At 51.6% G+C, this 12,407-nt stretch overlaps 1 protein-coding gene across 3 annotated transcripts in view; it reads left to right on the top strand.

The window, feature by feature from the left end:
- Nucleotides 1-12,269, top strand: part of GPR161 (G protein-coupled receptor 161) — a 40,901-nt gene extending 28,632 nt beyond the window's left edge. For 2 of the 3 annotated variants that reach the window (XM_036343909.1, XM_036343910.1), the window contains exons 5-6: nucleotides 5,697-5,816; nucleotides 6,606-12,269. In XM_036343909.1, the coding sequence (XP_036199802.1) occupies nucleotides 5,697-5,816; nucleotides 6,606-6,871 (386 nt within the window). In that variant the 3' untranslated portion in view covers nucleotides 6,872-12,269. Of the gene's footprint in view, nucleotides 1-4,243; nucleotides 4,741-5,696; nucleotides 5,817-6,605 lie in introns of those variants that run through there. The other variant, XM_036343911.1, reaches the window with a different exon arrangement.
- Nucleotides 12,270-12,407: the final 138 nt, after the last annotated feature.

Genomic DNA, 12,407 nt, shown 5'->3' with positions numbered 1-12,407 from the left:
TTTAATAACTGGTGTTGGGAAAATTGAACAGGTACATGCCAAAAAAAAAAAAAAAAAAAAAAAGAAAGAAAGAAAGAAGAAAGAAAGAAACTAGACCACCAACTTACACCGTACACAAGGATAAAGTCAGAATGGGTAATGGACTTGACTTAAATGTAAGTTGTGAAATCATAAAAATTCTAGAAGAAAATGTAGGCAGCAAAATATCAGACATCTCACGTAGAATTTTCACAGATACATCGCCTAGGATAAGAGAAACAAAGGACGACAAAAATGGGACTGTACCAAACTAAAAAGCTTCTGCACAGCAAAGGAAACCAGCATCAAAATGAAAGGGAACCCACTGTACAGGAGGCCGTGTTTTGCCAATGATATATCTGATAAGGGGCTAATTTCCAAAATATATAAAGTACTCATACAACTCAACAAAAGGAACACAAACAATCCAATTTAAAGAATGGGCAGAAGACTTGAATAGACAATTTTCCAAAGAGGACATACAAATGGCCAAGAGACATATGAAAACGTCAGTAATCATGAGAGAAATGTAAATTAAAACCACAATGAGACATCACCTCCCACCTACTGGAATGACTATCAACAACAAACTAACAAGTGCTGGGGAGCATGTGGCGAAAAGGGAACCCTAGTGCACTGCTGGTGGGAATGCAGGCTGGTACAACCACTATGCGAAACAGTGTGGAGTTTCCTCAAAAAATTAAAAAATGGAACTGCCATTTGACCCAGGGATCCCACTTCTAAGAATATATCCTAAGAAACCCGAAACACCCATCAGAAAGAATGTATGAACCCCTGTGTTCATAGCAGCACAGTTTACAATAGCTGAGATCTGGAAACAGCCCAAGTGCCCGTCAGTAGATGAGTGGATAAAAAAGCTGTGGTACATCTACACAATGGAATACTATGCAACTATAAAAAAGAAGGATCTATTACCCTTTGAGACATCATGGAATGACCCAGAAAGTATTATGCTAAGTAAAATAAGCCAGCCAGAGAGAGACAAGTATCACATGATCTCACTTACATGTGGAATCAAGTGAGCAAAATAAACTGATGAACAAAATAGAACCAGAGATATGGAAGCATGTAACAAACTGATATATTTCAGAGGGAAGGGTGGAAGAGATTAACTAAAGAACTTATATGCATATATGCATGACCCATGGACACAGACACTAGGGCAGTGAAGGTCTGCAGAGGAGGAGGGACCGGGGTGGAGAGGTCAATGGAGGAAAAAAGCAGACATCTGCAATACTTTCAACAATAAAGATTTTTAAAAAGAACCAGTCAAAAATGAAGAATATAATAGCTGAAATGAAGAAAATATTAGAGGGAAAAACACCAGATTAGAGGAAGAAAAAGATTGAATCAGTAATTTGGACAACAAAGTAGCAGAAAACACCTACTCAGAATAGCAGAAAGAAATAATTTATTTTTAACTAATTAATTTATTTTTAAATACTTTTTTTATTGATTTTAGAGAGGAAGGGTGAGGGAGAGAGAGATAGAAACATCAATGATGAGAATCATTGATCAGCTGCCTCCCTTCTGCCCCCTACTGGGGATTGAGCTCATAACACCAGGCATGTGCTCTGACCAGGAATTGAACTGTGACCTCCTGGTTCATAGATTGATGCACAACCACTGGTCCACACTGGCCAGGCAGAAACAACTTTTTAAAAAGAGGAAAATTTAAGGTACCTCTGGGACAACATCAAGTGTAACATTTGCATCATAAGGGTACTAGAAGAAGAAAGAGAGAGAGAGATCAAGGAATTGAAAATCTATTTGATGAAATAATGACTGAAAACTCCTTAACCTGGTGAAGGAAATTGACATACAAGTCCATGAAGTGCCAAGAGTCCCAAACAAGATGAATCCAGAGAGGCCCTCCCCAAACACATCATAATTAAAATGGCAAAGGTTAAAAACAAAGAACCTTAAAAGCAGCAGGAGAAAAGCAGTTAGTTACCTACAAGGGAGCTCCCATAAGATTGTCAGCTGATTTCTCAACAGAAACACTACAGGCCAGAGGGAGTGGCATGAGAAATTTTCAAAGTGATGAAAAGGGAGGACCTACAACCAACATTACTCTACCCAGCAAAGCTATCATTTAGAATTGAAAGTCAGATAAAGAGCTTCACAGACAAGAAAAGCTAAAGGAGTCCATCACCATCAAACTAATATTATAAGAAATGTTAAGAGGACTTCTTTAAGCAAAAGAAGAAAAAAGATAAAAACATGAATAATAAAAAATATGAATAATAAAATGGCAATAACTACATTACCTATCAATAATTACTTTAAATGTAAATGGATCACACAGTCTATAAGCGTAAACTCAAATGGATTAAAGGCTTAAATGTAAGGTCTGAAACCATAAAGCTAGAAGAAAAATAGTCAGTAAAAACTTTAACATTGCTCATAGTAATATCTTTTTGAATATGTCTCCTCTAGCAAGGGAAACAAAATAAATAAATAAACAAATGAGACTACATAAAATTAAAAAGGTTTTGCACAGCCTAGCTAATGGGGAAAATATTCAGCAATGATACATCTGATAAAGAGGTTAATAAGTAAAATATATAAGGAACTCATATAACTTACCAAAAAACAAACAACAACTACAAAAAAAATCCAATTAAAAACTGGGCAGAGGACCTGAATAGACATTTCTCCAAAGAGGACATACAAATGACCAACAGACTTATGGGAAGACGCTCAACATTACTAATCATCAGAGAAATGCCAATTAAAACCCTAATGAGGTGTCACCTCACACCTGTCAGAATGGGTAGCATCAATAAATCAACAAACAAGTGTTGGGGAGGATGTGGAGAAAAGGGAAGCCTCGTGCACTCTTGCTGGGATTATACATTGTTGCAGCCACTATGGAAAACAGTATGGAGGTTTCTCAAAAATTAAAAATAGAACTACCATATGAACCAGCAATTCCACTTCTGAGTATCCTATCTAATAAAAGAGAAACATGGTAATTAGCTGTACCTCTGCTACCCTTCCCATTGGCTAATCAGGGTGATATGCAAATTAACTGCCAGCCAAGATGGCGGCCGGCAGCCAGGCAGCTTGAAGCAAACACGAGGCTTGCTTGCTTCAGTGATGGAGGAAGCCAACGTTCCCCGCCTGCTGCTGCCAGCCTCTGAGCTTGCAGTTTGAAACATTGTTACAAATATAGAAGCTAAACAAAACCCCAGAAACCTGCTTTCAGCCAGCCGGGATCTCAGAGCTAGAGTTGAAACAGTGTTTCAATTATAGAACCCAAACAAACCAGATACCTGCTTTCAGCAGCTGAGGCCTCAGAGCTGGAGCCAAGCCTCAGAGCTAAAGCTGGCCCAGAATTTAAAAAAAAAGAAAAAAAGGAGCGTTTGGGAGCTTCAGTCACCTGCCAGCCTGAAAACAGCCCTCAGCCCCTCACCCAGACTGGCCAGGCACCCTAGTGGGGACCCCCACCCTGAAGGGGGTGTGACCAGCTGCAAACAGCCATCAGCCCCTCACCCAGGCTAGCCAGGCACCCAAGCGGGACCCCCACCCTGATCCAGGACACGCTTCAGGGCAAACCAGCCGGCCCCCACCCGTGCACCAGGCCTTTATCTTATATAGTAAAAGGGTAATATGCCTCCCAGCACCGGGATCAGTGTGACAGGGGGCAGCGCCCCAACCCCCTGATCGACCCTGCTCTGTGCATGACAGGGTACGGAGCCCCAACCCCCCTTATGGGCCCTGCTCTGTGAGTGACAGGGAGCAGCGCCCCAACCCCCTGATTGGCCCTGCTCTGTGCGTGACAGGGGGTGGCGCCGCAACCTCCCCATCGACCCTGCTTTGAGTTTGACAGAGGGCGGTGCCCCAACCCCCCAGTCGGCCCTACCGTGAGCGTGACTGAGGGTGGCATCGCAACCTCTTGATCTGCCCTGCTCTGTGCATGACAGGGGGCGGCACCCCAACTCCCCAATCAGCCCTGCTCTGAGCCTGACCAGGGGCTGCACCTAGGGATTGGGCCTGCCCTCTGCCACCTTGGAGCAGCCCTAAGCCAGCAGGTCATTATCTCCTGAGGGGTCCCAGACTGTGAGAGGGCACAAGTGGGGCTGAGGGACACCCCACCTTCCCCCCGAGTGCACAAATTTTTGTGCACCGGGCCTCTAGTATAAAAAACAACCAAAAACATTAACTTGAAAATATATATGTACCCCCATTTTCATTGCAGCATTATTTACAATTGCCAAGATATGGGCGCAGCCTAAGTATCCATTGATAGACGATTGGATAAAGATGTGGTACAGATATATACAATGGAATATTACTCAGCCAAAGAAGAGAATGAAATCTTATCCTTTGTGATGAAATGGATGGTCCTGGAGGGAACTGTGCTAAGTGAAATCAGTCAGACAGAGAAAAACAAATACCATATGATTTCACCTATATGGAATCTAAAAAAACAACCAACCAACGCAAAAACAAACTCATAGGGACAGAGGACAAACTGGTGGTTTCTAGATGGGAGGGGGGTTGGACTGGGTGAAAAAGGTGAGGAGGTTAAGAAGTACAAATTGGCAGTCATAGCACTAGTTGGGACTGTGGTGTGCAGCAAGAGGACATCCTATGTAATAAAAGCCTAATATGCAAATCGACCCAACGGCAGAACGACTGGTCCTATGATGCGCACTGACCACCAGGGGGCAGGCGCTCAATGCAGGAGCTGACCCCTGGTGGTCAGTGTGCTCCTAAAGGGGGAGTGCCACTCAGCCAGAAGCCAGGCTCACGGATGGCGAGTGCAGCAGTGGTGGCGAGAGCCTCTTCTGCCTTGTTGGGGGTGTGTGGGGGGGTGCAGGCCTAAGCCGGCAGTTGGACATCCCTGGAGGGGTCCCAGACTGCGAGAGGGCGAGAGGGCGCAGGCTGGGCTGTGGGACCTGCCCCCCCCCCCCGACTCCCCAGTGCACGAATGTTGTGCACCAGGCCTCTCGTAGTAATATTGCAGTAACTGTGAGTGAGGGCAGGTAGGTGCAAGACTTACTGTAAGTTATGTAAATGTGTGCCAACTGTGCCATACACTTAACACGAATGTAACGTTGAATGTAAACTGTAATGGAAAAATAAAACAATTTTCTAAATGTTTACTTAGTGCAACATATTTTAACCACAAAGTGTTTACAGCCTATTTTTCTTCTGGTTTTATGCTTTCAGGCCTTACATTTAAGCTGTTAATCCATTTTGAGTTTATTCTTGTAGATTGTGTAATCCATTTACATTTAAAGTAATTATTGATAGAAATTCAAACTGTAAGAGGAATCACTCAGAACACAAGGCTCTTTTACTGGAGCGGTCTCTCCCACGCAGCCCTTCTCCCCTCCCCCAGCCAGGTCCGGCCCACTGGACACTGCGTGTGCCCGCTGTGGTCCGGAACACCCAGCTCTGCGTAGCACTGCTGTAACTTGTGTGTCAGAAGAGGCCCCGTGGTGGCTGCCAAGTCCCTGAAATAGGATGGCACAGTGTTCACTTCTTGGGCACATGCTGCAGAGCAGCTCTTGCACTGGATTGTGGGTTGGAATAAATGGGGGAGAGGGATGCAAGGGGGTTGAGAGTGGCGGGGGGGGGGGGAGGAGGTGGCGAGGAGGACTTGGGACGGCCGTTCCATGTGTGCAACCTGCCCTTGGTCTTAGGGACGGACGTGATGCTGCTTGAAGACTACACGTCCGATGACCAGCCGCCCCTCCACTCCACTTGCCCACCCAAGAGGAGGAGCTCGGTGACGTTCGAGGATGAAGTAGAAAAGATCAAAGGTTGGTGTCTGTGGCTGACAGCTTCTGGACAACACAGGGAAAGGGAGTGGTCTTAGGAGAACTCCTGGCTCATCCGTCCTCACCCAGCACACCAGGGCTCCCACCTTTGCCTCCCCCCGCCCCCCGCCCGTGCCACTCCCAACCCTGCAGTCTCCCTCCAGTCCTTGGGCTTCCCAGCCATTGGATCTGGAAGCGTTTAAGCTGGGCCAGCAGGGGCTGTCGCACTCTCCGTAGACACACAGGTGCTCAGACTGACTCCATCCTCCCAGATGAGTGCAGGGAGGCCGAGCCCAGGGCCCCTCCACTCTCCCCCGCGAGAGTGGGTGGAAGTCACCTGCTCAGAACATGTGAGGAGTAGGGGGTGCGCTGTTCCCGCGACGTGTCAGGAGGAAAGTAGGCAGTGAGGTTCACAGTAAGAAGGCTCTGGGGGGAGGGGGCGAGCAGACCCACACTCAGCCCGTGGAAGTCTCGAACCACCCACATCACACACCCCAGGGAGCCGAACGGCCAAAGACCTCTTCCAAAGATGTAAAATGTGAATGTGGTTAATAGAAAACATTGATCAAGCCTTTTCTGTGAGCCGGGCCTAGGCTAAGCATCTTGGGGAGAATGGTTTATCACAGAAACCCCATGGAGAAAGAGGTGCACCATGACCCTCCCTCTGCAGAGGATGTGAGGTTAGCTAGCTCCTTCTAGTTTTCCCAGGCCCTAGGCGGGAACCAGACTGGGAAATGCGCGCCCTCCACCGGGGTCTGGCCCCTCGCTGACCTTGCTCTGTCTTTCCCTCAGAAGCTGCCAAGAACCCCATCCTCCACGTGAAGGCCGACGTGCACACCTCCTTGGACAGTTACGCAGACAGCCTGGCCAAAGCCATCGAGGCGGAAGCCAAAATCAACCTATTTGGGGAGGAGGCCTTGCCTGGGGTCTTGATGGTGGCGCGGACCATCCCAGGGGCCGGCTTTGGGGGCAGCGGAGGCACCCGAGCCCCCGGGAGCCAGAGGCTCCCGCTGCAGAGCATCGAGGAGGGGAGCGTTCCAGCTGCGGAACAGAAATGAGGGCCGCGGGCTGGCCTGGGCCCCAGGTGGAGGCCCACAGCCCACCGAGCCGGGGCCCTGGGGACTCGGGCAGGAACGGCATCTGGGGTGCAGCCACCAGAACAAACACCGAGAACTGCGCCCAGGCCAGGAACTCCGTGTCTGTGAGCCCACCCGTGGGCTCTCCTAGATCCCAGTGATGGGACCAGACGCATCAAAAGCACAAAGCAGAGAAAATGGAGGTGTGGCTTGGCTTTCTGGGTGGTGGGGCACCGGTGGGGCCTACAGACCAGCTGGGGGAACCCCAGGGCAGGTCACGTTCTTTTGTTCACATCTGCTACTCACTGTCCCCCCGAGAGGCTCAGGAGGGGGGCTCTTCCAGTGCACTGGGGCGGAGGGCACCCCAGGTTTCTGCAAGGTAGAAGCAGGCCATGTGGGGTCCCTAGAGAAGCCAAGAGCAGGGCCCCCACGCAGTTCCAGGCCTCCGTGCTGGTTATGACCTGGCATCGGTGGAGCCACCTGCTAGTGCTCCCGGGGGCAGCCCAGGCCACCTCCCTCTTCACTGATTCTTTGCTGTTTCGAAAGAAGGGAGAGAGAAGCCACTATAACAGACAGGAGGAAGGAGCGGAAGGCAGATGCTTCATTTCCAAGAATGAAACTGTTCGCTAGGACACGCCTGGATGGCCGTGGTGCCTAACAGCAGGGGAGACACTGTTGTCGCTGGAGGAACTCCCTTCACGGAGGACTCCGGACTCCAGTGTAAAGTTTGATGGACAGGAGATAAGGCAGAATAGAAACCACGCGGCCGGCCGGCCAGAGCCAGCACCTGCACGCCCGCCCAGCTCCACCTCCTCTTCCTCTCGTCACCTGCGCTTCCTAGCACCATTCTGTGCAGCCCGGGAGATGGGATGAGGGAGTGGGCCGTCAGAGTGAATGGTCTCCAAGATCATTTCCAGCTGCGATCTCTGATGTTCACTGTAAGGTAGAGATAGGAAAAGAAAAGGGACCCACGGGCCTATGTTGGCACAGCTTCTTCGTGACTGTGGACAGAGACTGCAGGCCCGGGTGTGCGGGCTCCCCGGCTTGTCTGCTCAGAATTCGGCCTGCAAGGGGCCAGCGTGGAGGAGAGACGCCTCCCGGGGGGCAGTGGGTTCACGTGGTTACACCTCACCCCAACCCTTGGAGCTGGTCCTCAGTCTGCAGTTTGCAAAGACCTTTGCCGAGACCTGGGAGCGTGCACCTTCGTGGCGATTAGCTTAAGGCCAGCTGTCGGTTCTGGTGGGAGGGAAGGAGCAGAGGCATCTTCACCTGCGGGTTCTGCTAAGGAGACGGGCAAGTCCGGCTGCTCTCACTCCGTGGCATTCCTCAGAGCGCTTTACTCTCTTTTCTCTAATCTCCCTAGCACTTGTTGGTTGTAAAGGACCATATTCCTGACCACCGGCCTGCACAAAGGTGGAGCAGGGCGACCACCTTCACCGCTTCGTTGGCGTGACCTAGGGCTCGCTGGTGAGGCCTTTCTGATGCAGCACATCTGGCTGGGAAGCCGGGGGTTGGAGTGCGTGTCCCTGGGCTGCACTGGGCGGGCTCGAGGGAGAGTCCTGAGACCCCCAGGTCCGCACTGGCTGGTCGCAGACTAGCTGGGATTTACTAGGATTGAATCTAAACTTATCTGGAAATGCCACATGTCACAGAAGGACTCACTGTTTCCTTTTTTTCTACTGAGGCCCATTCATTTATTCATCTCCAGGCCCCGCACGTCACCTGTGCAGAGCACCGAGCTCGGCCCGTGAGCAATGGCATGAACGTGTTTACACACGCATTTAGGGACGGACCTGGGGGATACGGATGCTGGTAGACAGCAAAGCCGAGTAATGATTGTAGAGGGAACTGTGAGCTCCGGGGGAGGTGACTGTTCCATGTAGCTCTGTGGAGGCGGCAGTGTGAGCCAAGCCTCGGAGGGTATCTGGCAGCTAGAACCATATTTTGCATAATCGAGAATTCGGTTGCCGATGAAGCCTGGGAGAAGGAGGACGGGAGCAGGGAGCAGGGAGCGGGGTGGGTGGAGAGGGGTGGGAAGGCCCCTCCGTTCTGCAGCTCCCGAGAGGCGTTTCTGAGGACCCTGCCCTTAGTGCAGGTTGGAACCAGGCCCATCGCTTCATACCTCTGTGCAGTGGCTACATGGACAGTGGCAGGTGGGACTGTTGGCCACTTGTCCACAACCTCTGTCCTGCGCCTCTGGTTTTGACAGGACCGAGTTTAGGGCTGTTGCCATCTCTGCTCCTTTCATTGCGATCGCCACTTGATGGTCCCTCTCCTGTGCCCGCCCAGATTCCAGGCTTGGGGCTGTTATGACCCAGAGGCACTGGGATCCCCACCCCCCAGCACTGGGCTTCCTGGCCTGGGAAGACTGGAGTTCAGCACCTTAGCCACCAGGTGGCAGCAGTGGGGAGCGCTAAGGAAACACTTGAAAGCTTGCCTCAGCAGAGCTCTGGCTTTGAACTTGTCTCCACCTTGGTCCTCAGCCTTGGAAGGACCACCCAGCTTGCTCACACGTGTGACCCCTTTTGGGGCGGCAGGTTCTGCTCCTGCTCAGCTATGAGATCTTAAGCAACTGCCAAGAGGCAGGGCTGAGGACCAAGACCAGGGCCACCTGGTGCTAACGCGTTTTTCTCATCTCAGGAGCTGCTGTGGCTTCTGTCCACCTGAGCGACCAGTGAGACTAATCAGTATTTGCAGTCGGCCAGGGAGCGGGGGCGGAGGGGGTGGCAGGAGGGAAGAAGCGTGCTCCGTGCAGCAAGAGATCTTAGCCTGTTAGGGTTTGCTGAGACACCTGCACATGAGGCGTGTGTCTGGACGGAGCCCAGGATACTCTGGTGTCCAGCTCTGGCCCCACTGTCCTGTCTGGGAGGAACTGAGGGTGCGTGGCTATGAGGGCAAGCCTAGAACTGGCAGGTGCTGAGCGCCTACTGTGTGCCTGACGGTGGAGAATTCTGTGCCTGTTGTGCGGCTTCTGTTAGACCCCTGAGGGCTCTCATTCCATGTCCGTGTCCATGCACGTGAGCTACACAGGAACAGTGCGGACTTGGCTGAGTTCTGGGTTCGGACCCACGCGGCTGCTGAGTAGTTGGGTGTTGTTGGGCCAGTTCAGTTTTCTGCATCGGTTTTCTCATCTGTGAGGTTTCATAACCCGTTTCTTGTGGGGACGTAGAATGCAGGCCCCCCCACGGGAGGTTACGTGGATTAAAGCTCCCGGCACCACATGTGGGACACAGTGGTGCTGAGCCACTGGGGTCTTGTCCATGACTAGGCGAGTGTCCTATTCTTGTCTCATAGGGACCCCTCCAGAGCTGTTATCCTAGGTCAGAGGTGTTGAGGCTTCTGCAGTGGGAATGGTCCTGTTTGCTGAGCAGCACAAGACCGGGGATGAAAGGGAAGTGGTGAGGAAGGGGAGCGCGAGAGGAGGGGGGAGGTGTCTGCCGTTGGGAGCTGCAGAGGTCTGAGGAGCACAGTGTCTGTCCAAGGTGATGGCCTGGGGCCTGGTGCAGACCCCGTGCCACGGCACCAGCTCAACCTCCCGGCCCAGAAGAGACACCCGGAGGAGACGCGGCCTGGGCCCTGCGGCCAGCTCCGTCCCGCGGGACAGTGACTGCGTGGCGGTGGCTCTTGGGTTCAGAGTCTCCCATCTCCACCCTGAGGAAGTCAGTGCAGGGACAGGAGTCCATGCTGCTACCCAGCGCATGCAGAACCCCAAGGTGAACCCTGGGGGACCGGAGGAAAATCACCGTTTTCACCTGAAGCAAAGGTAAATGGCTGAGTCGTAAATGGACAAGAGGCGGCGGAGTGGACGCTCCTGGGTTGGGGACAGACACAGAACCCAGGGGGACCGAGGAAGTGAAGTGTCCATGGTCTCGAGGTGCAGGACACCAGCGTCAGGGCCCAGTGCCGGGTCTTGGCCACGTGACTGAGGAAGGAGTCAGCTGTGCAGGTCGAGGACGAGGGACAGTGAAGTCATTACCAGGAGGCAGGCCGGCGGGCTTTCTGTGGAGGAAGAGCTGGTAACAGTGAGTGCCTGGAGGCTGAACACCTGCTGGCCGGGCCTGCAGAAACCACAGACGCAGGGGACATGGTTGGATTCCCCGGAAGGATTCGTAGCACAGACGCACCCGCCTGCAGGCCAGCAGGGGCACCATTTTGCTCCGCGTTATTTTAGGACCCAACACAGAGCTGTTCCTTCCCCCAGGAAGCTGCTCCTGAGCAGTAGTAACAGCTTAGGAACTCCAGGCCACTTGCTGTTCCTTTTGACACCACCATTTTGCAATGTCACCAATCACAGGCCAGTCGGCCCCTCCCGGGGCAAGGACCCTCCTGGGGCCCGGGCAGGCAGGGCCACCCCAGGGCAGTGGGAGGAGCCGCTGGCGTGGGCGCAGGGGTCCAGCTGTGGACCTGCGGGGGGGAGTCCTGGTCTGTGTTCTGGCGATGGAACCCTGGATGCAAACGTGGTTAAAAACCAACCTTCAAACAAAACAAGGACAAGCTAGTCCGGAAATACATTTCACTTGAAATGTTTGTTTTGTTTTTTTAAAACAAGACAATGTTTAGGGTTATTATAAATCAGTATTTATAAACAAGTAAAAGTGCATTTAGCATAGCTGTGTTCACCTGATGAAATGTTTTTGGCACATTGTGAATTTGTACTTGGACTTGTGGACTGTGGGTTTTGGGTGTTCCCCCTTTACCCCATATCCCCGTTTCCCACAGCCCCTTCCCCCTTCCCAAGGGCTAAAAAGAGGAAGGAGACTGAGCAGGAAGGACCGACTATTGCAGATTTGGGGGTGGGGGGAGGATGGGTGTGATCCATACCAGTCACCTGGGGTACATCCGTCCATGTGCTTTCAAAATACCAAGACAGTGAGATTCATGGAATATTGTCCAATACAGAATACTCCTAACCCAGACATTATAGCGGCTCTCCACATGTTCATCCCATAACCAAGTTCAAGGGGGTGTGGTGATCATCAGTGACTGGAAGCCACCTCAGGGCATAAAACCCAGCACCTCCCCCTGAGCCCTCACTGGCCACAACTGAAGGCAGTTCCTTTTGCTGAGTGTGTGGGGGAGCTCCGGGTCCAGCTGCCTAACGTCCTGCCCCCAGCATGCATTGCGCCATGGCCGGGACCTATTAACTCTGCCCGGAACATGTCCTCTTTCTGCCCCTGGACTGTGGTCTGGTCCGCCCCGTGCCTATGTAACACCAAACTCTACAAAATCACCTCAAGTAGGAGAACTAATTCCTTTGACAAATACCATTAAAAAATAATAGCCCAGCCATTGTGGCTCAGTGGTTGAGTGTCGACCTCTGAACCAGGTGGTCATGGTTCGATTCCCACTCAAGCCACATGCCCAAGGTTGTGAGCTCGATCCCCAGTAGGAGGTGTGCAGGAGGCAGCCAATCAATGATGTTCCTCTCATTGATGTTCCTCTATCCCTCGCCCTTCGTCTCTAAAAATCAATAAAAAATCACTTAAAAAAATCACAGCTTTACAGCAGTTCTGAGCAA

The sequence above is a fragment of the Myotis myotis genome, unplaced genomic scaffold, assembly GCF_014108235.1.
Source record: "Myotis myotis isolate mMyoMyo1 unplaced genomic scaffold, mMyoMyo1.p scaffold_m19_p_18, whole genome shotgun sequence".
Classification (NCBI taxonomy): Eukaryota; Metazoa; Chordata; class Mammalia; order Chiroptera; family Vespertilionidae; genus Myotis; species Myotis myotis.
The sequence above is the reverse complement of the archived record's forward strand: the minus strand, read 5'-3'. Positions and strand labels throughout refer to the sequence as shown.